Below are 18,076 nucleotides of genomic sequence, written 5' to 3' on the forward strand. Positions count from 1 at the left end.
TGGCAGGGACAGGAGACAAGGCCAGACACACAATTCCAGCTTTGTTCACGGCGGGTGGCTGCTGCACCAGGAACAATGGCACAGAAGCCAGCAGGAAAGGTCGGGAGTCTTGCAGGGGGGACCCAGACTGGCTCAGCCTCATAGGGTGCCTCCCTGTACCCCATGCTGGGCCTGGTGCTGGGAAGGTGAGCAGGGCTCATCACCCTGTGCCCATCTTGCCCAGATTTTATGCCAATCACCCCTGTGCCTGCCTCACCCAGCCCCATGTCTCAGTGCTGACCAGCCTGGCACTGAGTGTCCCATTCCCTCCTCTGTGCGTACACAGACACCACTGCCCTACTCTACAGGAACCCAGGAAGGGCCTGAGGCTCTTTGGGGGTGGCTGCGAGCTGCCCACATGGTCATAGGAGGCTGGGGGGACCTCACCGCCAACCACATCTACCTGCCTACCTACCTACCTACCCTTGGCATTTCCAATTGTCCCTCTCAGCGGTGTTCTGTGCCCTCTGCCTGTCTCCCAGTCAGGAAACACCAGTGATCACCCCTATGGCCTCACCAGGAATCATCTTAGTCCCTCTCCTGACCCAGCCCCAATCCGAGCTCCTGACTTTTGCCCCCCACAATCCACAGCTCAGACACTCCAAACCATCCCCGTTATCGCTATACCAGTCGGGCTGGGGCAGTCCTGGAGCTGGTGTCCAGCTCTTGGGCATGCAGCCTTTGATCCACTGGTAGCAGTGGCCTGAACCGGCTAGAACCAGCCAGAACCTCCCTGCACCTCCAGACACTCTCCCTGCACGCTCATGAGGGAACCAATCAGGCCACAGTGCAAAAGAGCCACACAACCTGGTTCACACCAGCAACCCCGGGCAGAGCCTGCTGCAATATCTCTGTTCTTTCTGAGCTAGGTCTGATGCTCACTACGATCCTCAGGTCTCAACTACAGACATCGTGAGCCCTGCCAGGAGAGATTCCTGACTGCAGAACCAGGAATTACCCCCAGGCACAGAGCCGGGAGTGAGCTCCAAGCACAAGCCAGGAGTGAGTCCTGAACACAGAGCCAGGTGTGACCCCAGAGCATCACCAGGTGTGACCCAAAAACACAAACAAACAAAAAAACCATCCCCAAACTCAACTGAAAAAGAGGGTCAGAGTAGACTGCATAAAACTGACCAATGTTGAATCCCTGATACCCCCTATGATCCTAAGCCCACAGGACTGAGCTCTGAGCCCAGAGTCAAGAGTAAAACCTGAGCAACGCCAGGTGTGACCTCCCTCCTAACCAAAAGCCTAAAAAAAAAAAAAAGATTTCATTAAAATGTAATCCTTTTCCAGCAAACAGAAATGACAGTAAGAACTAGGAATGAAAACGGGACAAGAAAGTCCTGACAAGTCACTGCCAGAGAGATAAACCAAAAACAAGAAAGAGGCCTCCTTACTTGACAGCCTCATGGACGTTGTTGGATGTGTGTCCGGACAAAGCATCATGTAAGTTCCGGATGAAATGATCTCTGTATTCTTCAGGGAGAGCCATAAACGTTCCACCCATCACAATAAACTCCACTTTGTCCACGCTGTGGCCGAGCTGCGTCAGCTGAAAGACAGACAGTTGTCAGCACCATCCGTGCCCGCCCCCAGGGTGCTGCAGAATTGAATGTTTTCATCAGCATCATTGAAAAATAAGAAGTGGGCCGGAGAGATAGCATGGAGGTAAGGCGTTTGCCTTTCATGCAGGAGGTCATCGGTTCGAATCCTGGCACCCCATATGGTCCCCTGTGCCTGCCAGGAGTAATTTCTGAGCCTGGAGCCAAGAATAACCCCTGAGCACTGCTGGGTGTGATCCACAAAAAAAAAAAAAAAAAAAAAGAAGCAATTAGAAACAGTTAGTCCCATGGACTTAAAGTGAAAACAGAAAAAAGAAACCCAAAAAGTAAGAACTCAAAGGAGAAATGAAAACAATACACAATATCTCCAGAATTAAGTAAACATAACTCAAAAAAGCAGCAGAGGCTGTCGAATACGACAATGTCCAAATAAGGACTCAGGAATAGTGCATTTTAATCAACCAACTGAACTCTAGAGTAAGACTTGGAGATGAAAATGTCTCCACAAAACAACTGGAACCAAGACAAATGGAGACAAAGATCCATCCAATTCAGATTGGAAACTTCAACATTTTTGATCAAGGGTGAAGCTTAGTGAAACTCTTTTTTTTTTTTTTTTTTGGTTTTTGGGCCACACCCGGTAACGCTCAGGGGTTACTCCTGGCTATGCGCTCAGAAGTTGCTCCGGCTTGGGGGACCATATGGGACACCGGGGGATCAAACCGAAGTCCGACCAAGGCTAGCGCAGGCAAGGCAGGCACCTTACCTTTAGCGCCACCGCCCGGCCCCTTAGTGAAACTCTTAAGTGTGCTAAAGCAAAATGAGGAATGCTTCCTTCCAGGGGATAGAGCAGTACGAGGCTTCCACATTGTCGAGTACTACCCCATATCCCAGAGTTGAAAAGAGCTTCTGGGGCTGTAGTGATAGCACAGCGGGGAGGGCATCTGCCTTGCACACAGCTGACCCAAGTTCGATCCCTGGCATCCTACAGGGTCCCCCGTGCACCATCACAGGTGATTCCTGAGACAGAGCCAGAAGTAACCTCTAAATAGCTCCAGATATGGCCCAAAACCAAAATGAAAATACTTTCAGTTTTCAGAAAACAGTCTGCTGAAGTTTCTGATCTCAAATGGATGTCCTACGTAAAGGGCACCTGTGCTCAGTATGAACAAAAAGCCTCTTTTATTTTATTTTTATTTATATTTATTTATTTATTTTTGGGCCACACCTGATGATCAGGGGTTACTCCTAGCTATGTACTCAGAAATCGTTCCTGATTCGGCATCCCAATGGGATGCTGGGAGATCAAACTGCAGCTCGTTCTAGGACAGTCACGTGCAAGGCAAACGGCCTACCACTGCACTACCATTCCGGCCTCAAAAAGCGTCTTTTAAATAACCTGAGACTGACAAATGCTAATGTACATGTGTTTACGTAAGAGTACGCATGCACACCTATGCAGACACACACCTACACACACACACACACACACACACACACACGCACACACACGCACACATGCACGCACGCACACGTGCACCTAAATGTCACCATGCCCATCAACTCTGCCAGAATTCTCCCCAAAAGCTGTTTAGAAGGAATGGAAACTAGGCTGGCCTGGTACTAGACTGAACACAGGTCTGTCTACATTGTGACTTAGTGCTCCCAGTGTGCAGGTAAGGAAAGGATCCCTGCTGGTCTGCATCTTTCTCAACTTAGGGCTTTGGGGTAACATCTGACCATGTTGGAGGGACCATGTAGTACTGGGAATGGAGCCTCTCTGCCCTGCCAGTTCCAAGTCTAACAAAAATGGGCCCTTTTGGGCCAATAGAAACATCTCAGCTTACTGGAACAGTTTAAAGGAGTTAAAACATGAACAAGTGAATAGGAATGAGCTTTCACAGCTCAAGAGGGAAAGGAAGCAAAGCAGGAGATGAGAATCTGTCCGACCTGTGGGGTCCCCCATTGTGGGCTTGACCCCAGAGAGGCAGCTGGGACACACCAACACAAAGGGACCCAAGAGGCCAAACCCACAGCACCATATAATAAAATTGACGAAAAGGAAAGTCCATCCTAAGGTTATTCTTGGACAGCAAAAGTCACCGCAGCGGCACTGATGTGGATCAGCATTTCCTGTATGCCGTGGGTGAGTTCTGAGAAATGTCTAGAACTCGATTCCCAGAGTCTCCCTGTTCCACCCACCTCTTGTCTCAGCCACCCTCTCCTGGGCACTGTCAAAGGACAGACCAAGAGCAGACAGAAGTGGAGACTCACCCACCCACCTCCTATCTATCAAGCCCCAAACTACTACTATCCAAAGATGGGGAAGTTTCCAAGGTACAGAAACCCTTCAAGAAAACCGAGCAAGCTGGAAATAAAAGTGAATCTTGTCCCACAGATGCTGCCCGCCCTCCGCCAGGAACAGAGGAAGAGCTGGCCAAAGAGAAGGCTCCTCTTCCTCTGACACTTCTGGGGGATGCAACCCCCTTGCACTGGGCCTTCCGGATTTGTACCTGTTCTAGGCGGTGTCTGGTCTGCAGGAAAGGGTCGTATCGGGCACGGATTGCTCGCATGGAAGTAGGCTACGAGGAGAAGAGAAAATACCCAATATTCCCACTGCATTAAGGATACAGGTTGTTTCGAAAAGGCTGCAGTAAAAATAACCCCAGGGGCCAGAGTGATAGCACAGCAGGAAGGGCATTTGCCTTGCATGCAACTGACCCAACTTCAAACTCTTGCATCCCATAGGGTCCCCTGAGCCAGCCAGGAGTGATTTCTGAGCATAGATCATGCCAAGGTGTGGCCAAAAAATAAAACAAACGAACGAACAAAATGTTCTCAAAGGCAGCATCTCCCACCTGGGGGGCATCTGGCTGCCTTTCCCCAGAACATTCCATTCCAAGGAGACATAGGTGAAAACTAACAGTGTCAGTTTGGGGTGAGTGGTGGGGTACACAACTAGAAGAACAGGGTGAGGGTATTGCAGGGAGGGGGACAGGGCAAAAGTGAGGCGGCCAGACGCAAGGTTCTGAGGGGCCCGTGTGGGAGCAAGAAGGAGCATGTGTGGGTATGGGTCTGTGTCCACCGTTCAGTGGGTGCCTCTGCAGGGCACCCTGCAGAGCTCATGCTGAGCATAAGCTGTGGGATCCTGGCACAGAAAGTGGGGGGGGGGGGCAGGAGACAAAGAAGGAGCCTTTCACTGAGGGACCTCATCAGCAAAAAGACCCACTAGAACCAGGGAGAGGCAGGAGAGCTCTAGGGAGGATGACGAGGGGGCTTGTAGGACCAGAGTAAGGCTGACTCTCACCATACCCCTTTGGGCCTCACAGGCTGCTGTTGGGCACCTGTTGGGGCCTGATGCCCAGTCGCTGCCCTGCACCCCTGATGTGCCCGTACCTCGTAGCCAGTGTATGACTGGGTGGAATACTCGAAGTCAGAATCGGGTCCGCCGGGGCAGTACCTGGCAACAGGAATAGGAACTGGCGTCACACATAGAAGTCCAGGCTTAGCCTTGGACATGAGGCCGGGGATGTCCCAGGAAACCCTGAGCCTGAACAAGCTTCATTTTGGACCTGGACAGAAGCCGCCAAAGGAACAGCAGAGAAGAATAGAGATGGGGCAGTTCTGTAATGTGGCAGCCACTGCCTTGTTAGAGGTGATGTGGTTTGGAAGGGGTGGGGGAAGGTTGCCCGGCAGTGCTCAGGAAGCCTGGGGGCCCCTCCCAGATGCTTCAACCAATGAGGCAGTTCAATGCAGGGCCCAGAGATGAGGGGAGATTTTCCCAGGGTGCCCCCCAACAGAGCTGGGGTCGAGGGCTCCTGGACTGCACCTGTCACAGTTCAGGAGTCTAGAGGGTAGTGGCAGGGGATCAGACTGGGGCCAACTGCACACAAGGCAAACACCTTTACCCTTGGCCACCCCTGTGGTGTACCCTAAGACCCACCCATTTCTGGGAGGGGTCTTAACCGGATAATAGGTGTGACCCTACCTGCAAGACCTCCCATTCCTGGGAGGGGTTTGGAAAAAGGTAGATAAGGCTGGGACCAAGGGAATTCGGGCTTTTGGCTCTTTGCCTTTTTTGCCGTTTCTCTCTTGGCCCGGCTTGGCTTCCTGGCTTTTGGATCTTTGGGCCGCATGGAGCCCAAAGGGAAGATGGCTAACAGGAGATAAGATGCAGGGCTAGCAAAATATAGCTGAATGCTTAAAAGGTTGACATAGGCCACACACCTGTGGTGGCTAGGGCATAAATAAAGATGATTCTTCCTGAAGCCTGCGTGTGAGTGATTTCACCTGGGCCTGGAACTCGCCGGCTGCATGGAGGTTGCAGAGCCATGTGGGCTGGATGGTATCCTCCACCATCCAGCCTCATCGTTAATTATTTCATGCTACACACCCCTACAGCCCTCAGAAGTTTTAGGGGTAAATGACAGGTGTCTGGGTTTCCTGGAGTTTGGATTGTCCCTACTTCTCTCATTAAATAGGATGAAGAAAGGATTGAAGGATAATAAGAGGGAGGGCACTGCTTTGCACACGGTCGACCCGGGTTCAAAGGTTCAATCCCATAGCATCCCCAGAGCACTGCCAGGAGAGATTCTGGAGCAAGAGCCAGGAATAACTCCTGAGTACCGCTGGGTATGCACCCCCCTCCACCAAATTAAGTTAAAAAAATCAAATAAATAGGATCAAGATCTTAATCCTGGAGTCTTCTTGTCTGTCCCAAAAAGCCAAATTTAAGACCCTAGTGATTTATTCTGATAAGCCTTATTCTGATAAGATAACTTTCCTATAGGTATTAGGGGAGGGGGACCAAACTCAGGGTCTCCCATGCTCAGCCATTCAATTAGCACCCCAGCCCTCAAAGGAACCCCCTTTAAGGGTTATTTCTGATGACAACCTTCTGCTACTGTTCTGATCCAAATTCATTTCAAAATTTGGATACTGGGACTTATAGCAAATCTCATCATTTCCACTTTTCATTTAGTAAATTAATAGCATGCTGAGCATTAAGTTATATAAACCATTTTCACTATATAGGGGAACTATTTAAGTGTTTTTTATAGGTGAACACATCTGGCAGAGCTCAGGGATTTCCCCTGGCTCTGTACTCAGGAATCACTCCTAATGCTTGGGGACCATATGAAATGCCAGAGATTAAACCTTAGGTTGGCTACAGCAGCGCAAGTGCCCTCCTCATTATGCTCTGGTTCCGGCCCACAACCTCCCATTTTCTGAACATCCCAGAGCGTGAACATCAGTGCCCATCTATCTAGCCGATTTTCTGAAAGAAAAGAGTTCCAGTTCAAAGGGCTCCAGATGTGAACCATCACATGGTTCTGGCCCACAACCTCCCATTTTCTGAACGTCCCAGAGTGTGGACAGCAGTGCCCATCCATCTAGCCCATTTTCTGAAAGTAAAGAGTCCCAGTTCAAAGGGCTCCAGATGTGAACCATCACATGCCATTTTTTTTCAGCACCAAAACATCTTATCCCTTGGTCCCCACTTTATAGAAGTTGCTTGGGAATGGGCCAAAGCCTTTAGGGAAGACCAGTGTGCATGCTCCAGCAAACTTACAGCTGAGTGAGACCCCAACGCACATGCACACACATAGGTAATCACATTAAGCAAATACCCCATTTTTGTTTTTTGTTGTTGTTGTTTTTCCGTTTTTGGGCCACACCAGGCAGCGCTCGGGGGACCATATGGGATGCCGGGATTCGAACCACTGACCTTCTGCATGAAAGGCAAACGTCTTACCTCCATGCTATCTCTCCGGCCCCAGCAAACACCCTATTTTAACATCTAGAGCACACCCTGATTTCCCTAATCCCCTTACCCTGTCTTCCCCAACACAGAAGCACACAATCCCCTTGCATTCTACTGATTGGCTGACAGAGTCCACACCTTCCTCTTCCTAATATAAATATCCATTTCCCACCTATAATAAACGCAGTTACTCTCCTGAAGTAGTTAGTGGAAGCTTCTTTGTGAGTGTTCTACTCACCTGAGATCCGACCCCACCAGTGACTTCTACATCCTCATTTACACACACACACACACACACACACACACACACACACACACACACACACACACACTGGTGTGGTACTTACACGCATATATTTCCCGTGAAGCTGATGTGTGGACATCGGTGGGGTTTGCACATCACGGCCACAACAGCAATCTGGGAGGGATGGATAAGAGTCAGGGCACAAATTGCTGGGATACTCAATCTCTCAAACTCTCTCTCTTCCCACCCCCCGGGTGCTGGCCATGGGCCCCGGCACTCACCCCGCTGGCTGTTCTGATGGGCTTTGCCTTGAGCTTGGGGACTAAGACCTTCCGGTACTGCGGCGGGACAGCAGCAATGATGTCCACCAGGCGCGGCTGTGCTGAGAGCCCATACTTGGCAGCCGTCCTGGTCTTCACCCTGAGGGGAAAAGAGAGGTGTAACCATGTGGGCAGTACCTCCACAGCACAGGGAGGCCTGCACTAAGCGCCTGGGCTCAACCATGGTACCTCACAGCATGCCTGAGCCCTGCCAGGAGTAAGCCCTGAACACTGCTGTGAGTATCCCCCAAACAGACACAAAATATGACATGGACTCTGATCATGCCGGCCCTGTCTGCAGATGGAAAACATGCCTGACTGCCAGGGTGCAGAGAAAGAACTTGGCATGATTGAGGCATGGGTCACATGCCAGTGCTGCCCGTAAACCAACCGAAACTCCGGAGTCCAGGGTTAAGGCAGAAGTATGGCACACAGCTGGCCCTGTCCAATGCTAGTACCACCACTCCAGCTCCTCAGCCATTGCTCACTCAAGGCAGACCCCCAAAAAATGCTCAGGGAAGATGGAGCTGACCCAATGGCTCCTGAGACTTGAGCAGGGCAGCAGAACTTGCCAGTCAGTGACTAGAGCACAGGGGTTGTCCGAGGAACATTCCAAACCCACTAGGTCAGAATCTAGTCATGAACAAGGAACGGTGAGAGTGAAAAAACACATTTGTTCCCCACTTCACACCAATGGAGGCAAGAAAATGCTTGTTTGATCATCTCCTAAGAAACCTCCCACTGAGAAGCCCAGGCCCCAAATCCACTTACTTGTTGAGATCAATGTCCTTGCCCTGCTCCTGGGCCTCAATCAGTTGCTGGATGACGTCGCCGATGGTCCGCATCATCAACTCCGCAGGGCTGACATCACCTGACAGGGATATGGAATATGTGAAAATTGCACCTTTCAGTAAAGACTCACAGAGGAGCTGCTTTTCTTCCAAAATCACCCCAACTGGACTAGAGCAAAAGTGCAAGTTCCTAAAACTTTTTTTTTTTTTTGGTTTTTGGGCCACACCCGGCGGTGCTCAGGGGTTACTCCTGGCTGTCTGCTCAGAAATAGCTCCTGGCAGGCACGGGGGACCATATGGGACACCGGGATTTGAACCAACCACCTTTGGTCCTGGATCGGCTGCTTGCAAGGCAAACGCCGCTGTGCTATCTCTCTGGGCCTGCAAGTTCCTAAAACTTGCCACTGTTAAAGAGCTGAAAATTTGGGCACCTTTTGTTATTGCTAATTTCAATAGACCCAGCTTCACTGAAACATGGGATGCATTCATGTGAGACTCGGATCACAAGAAAGATCGATAAAGGAAGGAGAAAGGTATGCTGGGAAAGGACCAGAGCCATTCAAATAGCTTCTCTTTATGTCCAGGGTTGCAATGACTGATATTTGCAGAACACTTTGAAGTTTGAGGACCTTTTTTTTTTTTCTGTGTGTGTGTCTTTTGGGCCACACCCGGCGGCGCTCAGGGGTTACAACTGGCTGTCTGCTCAGAAATAGCTCCTGGCAGGCATGGGGGACCATATGGGACACCGGGATTCGAATCAACCACCTTAGGTCCTGGGTCGGTTGCTTGCAAGGCAAACACCGCTGTTCTACCTCTCCGATAAGTTTGAGGACTTCTGAATGCTCAGTTACATCTGATTCTCAGAACAGAAATGACAGCTGTCAAGAGGCCAGAGAACTAGTACAGAGGAATGGGACTAGCCTGGCTCATAATGGAGCCAAGTTCTATCCCCAACCTCCCATATAGTCCCCAGTACCACCAAGAGTGATCCCAGGAGGTGAGGAGAGCTACAGCACATAGGCACTTGTCTTGCACACAGAAGACCTGGGTTTTAGTCCCTACATTCTATATGGTGCCCCGTGCACTGCCAGGAATAATTACTGAAAAGCCCTAAGCATCACCAGGTGAGACCCCAAATCCCAAAATAAATAAACTCCCAAGCCATTTCAAGTATGAACAAGAACAAAGACAAATGGCACCTGGTGAACAGAGAAGAGATAAAGCGTGACTTTGGGGCCTTTGGAGTCTGGAGCCTGGGAAAGCAGAGGCCACAAAAAGAAACCTGGGGACACTGATTGGACCAGAAGCAGCAGATGTACAGAGGCATGACAGTTAAGAAAGGAATTTGCAAAAAAAAAAAAAAAAAAGAGGAGTTTGCATTTTTCCGTTTTGGGGATGGGAAGGTTTCCTATGCAGTACGTATGGAGCCTGGGATAGGGGTAGTGGTGGAAGTATGTCAGTGATAATGACATGTCAGCTGAAGATGCTAGCCCAAAGGTCCCTGTAGTCATTAGCATCTGAGGCATTGCTGGGGGGGGGAGGGGGTAGGCATTAGGGTCACACTCAGTTGGGGACAGGGCATGTGGTTTGGTGACTGAACTGGGGAGTCTTGGGCATGCAAGATACAAGTTCTAGTCCTTTGGGCTATTTCTCAGACCTGAGATTTACTTCTTTTTTTTTTTTTTTTTTGGTTTTTGGATCACACCTGGCAGTGCTCAGGGGTTACTTCTGGCTCTTTGCTCAGAAATCGCCCCTGGCAGGCACAGGGGACCATATGGGATGCTGGGATTCGAACCACCAACCTCCTGCATAAAAGGCAAACGCCTTACCTCCATGCTATCTCTCTGGCCCCGAAATTTACATTTCTTATGGTCATTTTTTCAGGGGAGGAGACCCAGGAGACCCTAGAGTCAGCTCGACTTAACTAGTTCTGCTCTCAATCCCTAATTGCAGGCTGGAAACATAATTCTTTGGTTTTCAGTTTTCCTGTAAAATAGAGATGATGGACTTCAAAATTATTAGGAAAGATTCAAGAAATAGGAACAATTTCTGTCAAGCCCTTGTGGGCCTTCTCAGACTGCTCAACTGAGGGGGTGGGCAAAGAGAAAAGTAGATGCTATGAGAAGATCTAGTCCTCAGGCTCGCAGGACTGGTTCAGATCAATTGAGCTACTGATGACGGAGGACTGAGAAGACCAAGTATCCGGAGATCGGGTCACAAGAAGTAAGCTAATGCAATGCAAAGAATGGCAGAACTCGTCTGCTAAATGTCACCACGACCATCATCATCATCATTATCATCTTGGCTTTACTTTTTTATTTTTCTTTAAAACCCGGGAATTAGAGCAATTAAATTAAAATGCGTCCTAAATTTGCTAACATTTCGGTAGCCGAGAACGCGTGAGAACAAGTGCTCCCCAGAGCTCCCCGAGCCCAGCAAGGGATGCCCAGGGGTGGGGTGGGGGGTGGGGAGGCAGGAGCGCGCGGGGCAAACGCAGCAGGACATTCACGCGGGCAGCAGCGGAGCGGCTCGCCTCTGACCGACCAGCCCTGATACCCTCCGTTCCGCTTTGCTCTCCCTTCTTTCCGCACCTTTTCGTTTCTGCTTCATTTTTGCCTCCAGCGCCAGCGCAGCCACCAGCTCGGATCACGGGGCCAGTCCACGGCCGTAAAGCGCGCGGCTCGGCGTAAAAAAAGACGCTCCGGTTGTCGCGACGCGGCTCCCAGAAGCCCCCGCGCGCCGCCGCCGCTTCTCATTGGCTGCGGCGTCTCCCGGGGCAACGGGAGATGCTGTGCTTGACTGAGGATGCTACCTGAGTGCCAGAGGGCGGCTGCAGAACCAAGCACAGAACCAACTGAGCTCGGGGAAACTCGGACTTGCGGTGCAGACTCGGAACGCGTTTTGTCTTTAATGCGTAAAAGGTCTTTTTGTTCCTGAGAAGCGTCTTCCCCCCGTTGTTTTAAAACTGCTACTGTCTCTTACTGTCCCTACTGTCCCTTTTGCAGTTGCATTTGAAGACACTGGTCCTGGTCATCACCCAGACGTGCGGATGAAAGGTTGAGAAACAGCACAGTCCTGCAAAATAGCAATTAGCATTGAACAGGAATATTCCTGGCTGGGTAGCAAGACTTAGCCCGCCAGAAATTAGACCGCCAAAGTAGAAGAAAGCTTGATGTAAGTCACAAGCTTGCCAGGATGTGCTAAGCGCTGCATTTGCTTCTGCACATCTGTTTTGCTTCAGATAAGGTAGGAATGTGGACTTGTCTTCCTCCAGTCTGTGTAAGGAAGATTTTATAATGTGTTGTGCGAAGGAAGCTCAAGGCTCTCAGTCACTTCGTGGAATGCAACCAGATTTTCCTGCTGACTGTATGGCTGTTAAGCCCAAGCCTCTGGATTAATTCCAAACTCGGATGCACGTTAAAAATCTCCTAATGAGGACCAGAGAGATACACTGTGGGGTACACTTGCAGGCAGAGACTTGGGGATCCCCAATGCCCCACCAGAAGTGACAGTTCAGCATAGAACCACAAAGAACAGAAAAATTGAAGTAAAAGATGGGAAAAATAGGGGAAAGGGGACTTTTTGTTTTTTGGGACACACCAGGCAGCTCTCAGGGGTTATTCCTGGCTCTATGCTCAGAAATCGCTCCTGGCAGGCTCGGGGACCATATGGGATGCCGGAATTTGAACTACCGTCCTTCTGCATGCAAGGCAAACGCTCTACCAGCATGGAGGTAGAGTCTACCTCCATGCTATCTCTCCAGACCAGGACATTTTTTTTAAATATAATCAAGAACAGCAAGTTTGTCATCCCAGTGGGACTGATCCAGCAAAGAGTGAAAATTTGAATGTTCAGAGAAGGGAAGATACCTAGAGAGTAGTAGTAGTAGAGGGGGCACGTCTGGGACAGCAGAGAGGAGTTTCGTATTTGAAGGACATGTGGCACCTCCCCTTAACAGGCTGGCAGGTGGTATGTTGCCACTTGGATGCAGGAGTGCATCATTGTCCTCTTTCACTGTGCCCATGTCCTATGGGCTCTGTGGTGGTCAGTCTAGTTGTTTTCCCCAACTTTGGACAAGTCTAACAATGAGGTGTTGAGGACCATCATGAAGAAACCAGGCTGCTTTTAAAATGTGCCAGAAGTAAGAACTGGGGGTATACCTCAGTGAAAGCAAGCTTGAGGCTCATGGTTTAATCTCCAGGACCACCACCTTCACCTCCAAAACATGTAAAATTTATTTTAGGTATTAAGGAATTTAGCACTTCTTAGTAAGAATGCACTCATTCAGAATATGAATCTGAATTCAGATATGATTCAAAAGGGCATATACCCACTTGAATGTACATATGCTCACTGAGAATTATTCACAGTAGTCAAGTACTGGAAATGTCCCCAAATACCCAACAACAAGTGAGCAGGAAAGGAAACTGGTCTGCATATTCTGTGAAATATGGAATGACTATGAGAAAAGAGGAAAATGTGCAAGTGAGTAGAACCTGAGGGTGTCAAGCTACATAAAGGGAATTGGAAAGAAAAGAACAGGGCCCGGAGAGATAGCACAGCGGTGTTTGCTTTGCAAGCAGCCGATCCAGGACCTAAGGTGGTTGGTTCGAGTCCCGGTATTCCATATAGTCCCCCGTGCCTGCCAGGAGCTATTTCTGAGCAGACAGCCAGGAGTAACCCCTGAGCACCTCCGGGTGTGGCCCAAAAAAACAAACCAAAAAAAAAAAAAAAAAAAAAAGAACAAATGCTGATCAGTCTCACTTACATGCCAAGCCTGAATAAATAAGAGAACAGACAATGCCCAATGGAGGCAAACCCAGATATATTCCTAAGAGAACTGAGAGTTAAAGATGCAAAGTAGGGAGGGCAGAGGGGAGGAGAAAGGGGAATTTGGAGCATTAACAGAGGTTCAGGGGCATAAAACCACATGGTAAATGTGAAAATAAAACATCAAAATTAAATAAATATGAGATACAGTTTATTTGGTTTTTTAGCTTACACATAACATGGGAAAATGGTAAACTATTTTTTTTTAAAGATCTCATTTATCCTTCCCTGAGAAATCTGCCAGAGCAACACCCAGCATAAATCTGTCAAACCAATAATAACTGAAGTGGTCAGTTCCATTTTTCATAAACGATTTAATGTCTTTTTCTGCTCGGTTAGTAACTCTTCTGTGTGATTCATTTGAGAAACCAAATTACCCTAATGTTTTGGAAATTAAAGTCCCATTTGTCTACTGGTAGAGGGGCTGAAAGACAGTTTAGGTAAAGCAAAATAATCTCCAGTAGAGGGAGCCCAAGCCCCAATAGACGGAGGTGAAAGTACAAAGTATGATTTTTGTTTGTTTGTTTCCTTTGTCAAAGAGAACATCCAATGGAATCATGACATTTAACTCTAATTTCTTCTCTCTGAACACTCCATTGGTTATTTCTATGGCTTGCTTATAGATCCAAACACACCATCTTGACAGAAGTTGAAGCAGGGCCCGGAGAGATAGCACAGCAGTGTTTGCCTTGCAAGCAGCCGATCCAGGACCAAAGGTGGTTGGTTCGAATCCCAGTGTCCCATATGGTCCCCCGTGCCTGTCAGGAGCTATTTCTGAGCAGACAGCCAGGAGTAACCCCTGAGCACCGCCAGGTGTGACCCCAAAACAAAAAAACAAAAAACAAAAACAGAAAAAAGAAAGGGCCATGTTGGATAAGCTGCTTTTCTGGTCATCCTTTGCTGCCACTTATTTATTTATTTATTTATTTATTTATTTATTTATTTATTTATGTAGCTTTTTGGATCATATTTGGAGGCACTCAGGGCTTACTCCTGACTCTGCTCTCAGAAATTACTCCTGGCAGGCTCAGGGGACCCTAGGGAATGCCGGAGATTGAACCCGGGTCAGCTGCATGCAAGGCAAACCACTGATTTTTTTAGAAATAGATTTGAGATTTTCAGGAAAATGAAGAGGACGATACAGAGATAGAACCAGGGTACTCACCATCCTCCTCAGTTTTCACTTTCATTTTACATGGGTCAGATACCTGAGTTTGAGGGTCTGAAGTCATAGCACAGTGGGAAGGGTGTTTGCCTTGCATGCAGTTGACCCGGGTTCCATCCTTGGCATCCTATAGAGCTTCCTGAGCAACACCAGAAGTAACTCCTGAGCACTGCCAGGCATGGCTCCAAAACAAAATAAAGATTGCTCAAGTGGTTCGAGCATGTGTTGAGCATGTCCGAGGCCCTGAGTTCTATCCCCAGCACTGCCCAGCATAGTCCTACCAGCCTTGGCATTGTCACTTGTGGCCCCTTTGAAGCTGTCACAGCCAGAGGAAGGACTAGGGAAGGAGCAGGGCCTTGTTCAAAGTCACAAACAGTCATAAACAGGTAGCCCCTTTTTGGCAGCCCCCAGAGTTGGCTAAAAATGCTGAGTCTCACTGCAAAGGTGCTACCCCTGGACTCAGCTCATATTCGTGTAAATCAGCCTTAACAGCAAAACTAGGCTTCAAAACACTGAGCGGAAGCACCTCTGAGATAAACTCCAGGCCTGGTTCCACTGCTCCTGCCTAAAAACAGATTTCCTGCTTAGCCCCAAAATCTAGTGAGTGTCTCTTCTCCCCCACAAAGCAAGCCCAGGGTCCTGGCATGGATGAACCTCCACCTTCTTGCTAAGCCCAATGTTGCTGGCACTGGCTCATGCCTTCCTGATGGGGGTTGCACAAAAGCCCCCTCTTCTCACTACCTTCTTTTCTAGAAACATCTGGTCTAATTGCAGGTGGAGGCTCGAGTGATCTCAGGGGTCCCCAGGACATGGAGGAGGGATGTGATTTGCACTGGGCACACTAGAATTAAATCCCCCTCCCAAGGGGACACTAGTGTTTATTGAGTGCTAGGTTTAATTTTTGTAGCTTCGACCATGACTGAAAGCCAATGTGCTAATGTTGATCTTGGGGTTGGAGGGTGGGCTACATACTGCAGTGATCCAGGATGACTCCTGGTTCAGGGGATTGTATGGGCTCCCAGACTGAAACTGGGATCAGTCATGTGCAAAACACAGCTCCTTCACCATATGCCTTGCCCCTGCCCTATCTCTCCAGCCCTCTGCCCTCTTTGCTGTATTTAAAGCAACAATTAGGGGCCTCGAACTGTGAGAGGTCAGAGGTAAGGTAGGATGAGTGGGCCCTTTGCTGACAGGAATAGACATGCAAGATGAAGTCCAAGTGTTTTTATACATTCTTTTGTTTTCGTTTTTAGGTCATACCCAGTGGCGCTCAGAGGTTACTCCTGGCTCTGCACTCAGAAATCACTCCTAGCAGGCTTGCGAGAGACCATATGGGATGCCAGGAATATAACCCAGGTCCATCCTGGGTCTGCCATGTGCAAGGCAAATGCCCTACTGCTGTGCTATCTTTCTGTCCCCCTTATTTTCTTTTCTTTCTTTTTTTTTTGGGGGGAGGTCAGAGGTCTTTCCTGGTGGTGTTCAGGGGTCCATAAGGAGTGCTGGGGATCGAACCTGGGTTGGCTACATGTAAGGCAGATGCCCTTCCCGCTGGGCTACTGCTCCACATTTCTTTAGTATTCAGACTTTCCAGCAGCTCACACCCTGACCTGTGTGTGCCTTATGTGCATTTTCAGGCTGGTCCTCTGCACAAAGGTAACTGTGTGGAGGAAGTGGAGTTGAAGGAGGTTGAGAGGTCTGGAGTCTGGACCCCCCCACCCCACACACCAACTTGCGCTGTTCCTTCAGGGACAAAAATTAGTCCCAGCACTGTAACATTGTGAGAAGGACAAGGGGCGACGGTGCTTCTTGGATCTGTGCTCTGCTCTTGTTTCAAAGGGTTGGGACTGTGGTCAACAGGAGAGCACTGACTTGTGGTGTGGCCTTGGGTTCAAGTCCCAGAACCTCTGTTCCCTGAATACCTTGCTAAGGGCAACTTCATAGCTCTTCAAATGGAGTCATCCCACCCACACTGAGCTGATATGTGGTCATAATGAATGTCGAGTGGAAGCACAGTCAACCTCAGAGAACACAGTGATTTACAGTGAACACACAAGGAACACACACAGTGAACACACAGTAAACACACAGTGAAAACACACAGTAAACACACGCAGTGAACAGCATTTCCCATCATTCTTACTGTGGTAACTGTCAGTCACATTGGCACACACTGACTCTTTCTCTAGGAAAAAGATCCCAGCACACCTGAGGGCTACCCGATTCCAGGTACCTCTATGTCATTGGAGATGTGGAACACCCAGGCAGGCTTCTGGGAGGCAGCAGTCCTTTCTCCAGAAGACCTGGGGGCAGGAAATGGGCCTACAGCCCTTGAGTGCTGGGAAAGGTGAGGAGAGCTGAGCCCACTCAGAGGGATAAACCAGGACCATACAGAAAGAACTGTCCAGGGGGCCCTCATCTGGGTGGCCCCAGGCTGACTCGGCCATGACCTAGCAGAGAACCTTGGAGGGCAGTTCTGGGCTCGAGATCAACTGAACCCCAAACCACAGGACTGGCTCTCTAGAGTTTCTTTTGGGGCTGTTGGGATCAGGTTTCAGCAGTGACACCTCACAGAAACTGTGGTTTTCTGGGGGAGGGATTGTCTCCCGCCCACCCCAGAGGTTCTATCCAAGGATAATTCCGCATCACATGCGGGAAGAGCAAGGGAAGGTTCCAGAATGCACAGGAATAACAGGGCTGAGGTTCAGGCTCCAGCCAGGATGGGATATAAAAATACTCCCCCCTCTAGGGGCTGAAGCCAAGGCAGGAGGGGGCTCCCTGCCAGGCCATTTTTTCTTGTCTTCAGAAATGGAAGAAAAAAATCTGAAGCGTCTTTTCTGTAGAATAAACTTGCAAAATGTTCTGGTTTATTAGCAGACAAAGTTGCAAGGAACGTGGTGAGCCCTGGGGCACAGTCCCTGCTCTTTGTGCCCGGTTTTGTGCCTAAGATTTTTTGCCAACCTTCTCTTGGTTTGGGTTTGGGGGCCACACCTCGCAGTGCCTGGGGCTCACTCCTGGCTCTGTGCTCAGGGTTCACTCCTGGCAGTGTTTGCAGGACCATTAATGCTACCCAGGATCAAACACCTTAACATCTGACCTCTCTCCCCGGCATCCTTCTTTTCTTTTTTAATATTTGGGCCACATCCGGCAATGCTCAGGGATTTCTCCTGGCTCTTTGCTCAGAAATTGCTCCTGGCAGGTTTGGGGGATGATATGAGATGCCGAAGATCAAACCTGGTCAGCAGTGTGCAAAGCCAATGCCCTCCCTGCTATGCTATTACTCCATCCCTTCTCTGGGGTAAACTCTAAATTCCCAAGGGCACTCCTACCCACCCCACCCCCAGATCTTCATGCTGTCCCC

At 49.3% G+C, this 18,076-nt stretch overlaps 1 protein-coding gene across 1 annotated transcript in view; it reads right to left on the minus strand.

Moving 5' to 3' along the window:
• Positions 1-11,381, minus strand: part of ELP3 (elongator acetyltransferase complex subunit 3) — a 28,477-nt gene extending 17,096 nt beyond the window's left edge. The window contains exons 1-7 of the mRNA XM_049771110.1: positions 11,315-11,381; positions 8,704-8,803; positions 7,894-8,032; positions 7,716-7,786; positions 5,001-5,064; positions 4,118-4,186; positions 1,440-1,594 (exon numbers count right to left, since the gene is read on the minus strand). Of these exons, the coding sequence (XP_049627067.1) occupies positions 1,440-1,594; positions 4,118-4,186; positions 5,001-5,064; positions 7,716-7,786; positions 7,894-8,032; positions 8,704-8,803; positions 11,315-11,333 (617 nt within the window). The 5' untranslated portion in view covers positions 11,334-11,381. The remainder of the gene's footprint in view (positions 1-1,439; positions 1,595-4,117; positions 4,187-5,000; positions 5,065-7,715; positions 7,787-7,893; positions 8,033-8,703; positions 8,804-11,314) is intronic.
• Positions 11,382-18,076: the final 6,695 nt, after the last annotated feature.

This window comes from Suncus etruscus, chromosome 4, assembly GCF_024139225.1.
Source record: "Suncus etruscus isolate mSunEtr1 chromosome 4, mSunEtr1.pri.cur, whole genome shotgun sequence".
Lineage (NCBI taxonomy): Eukaryota > Metazoa > Chordata > Mammalia > Eulipotyphla > Soricidae > Suncus > Suncus etruscus.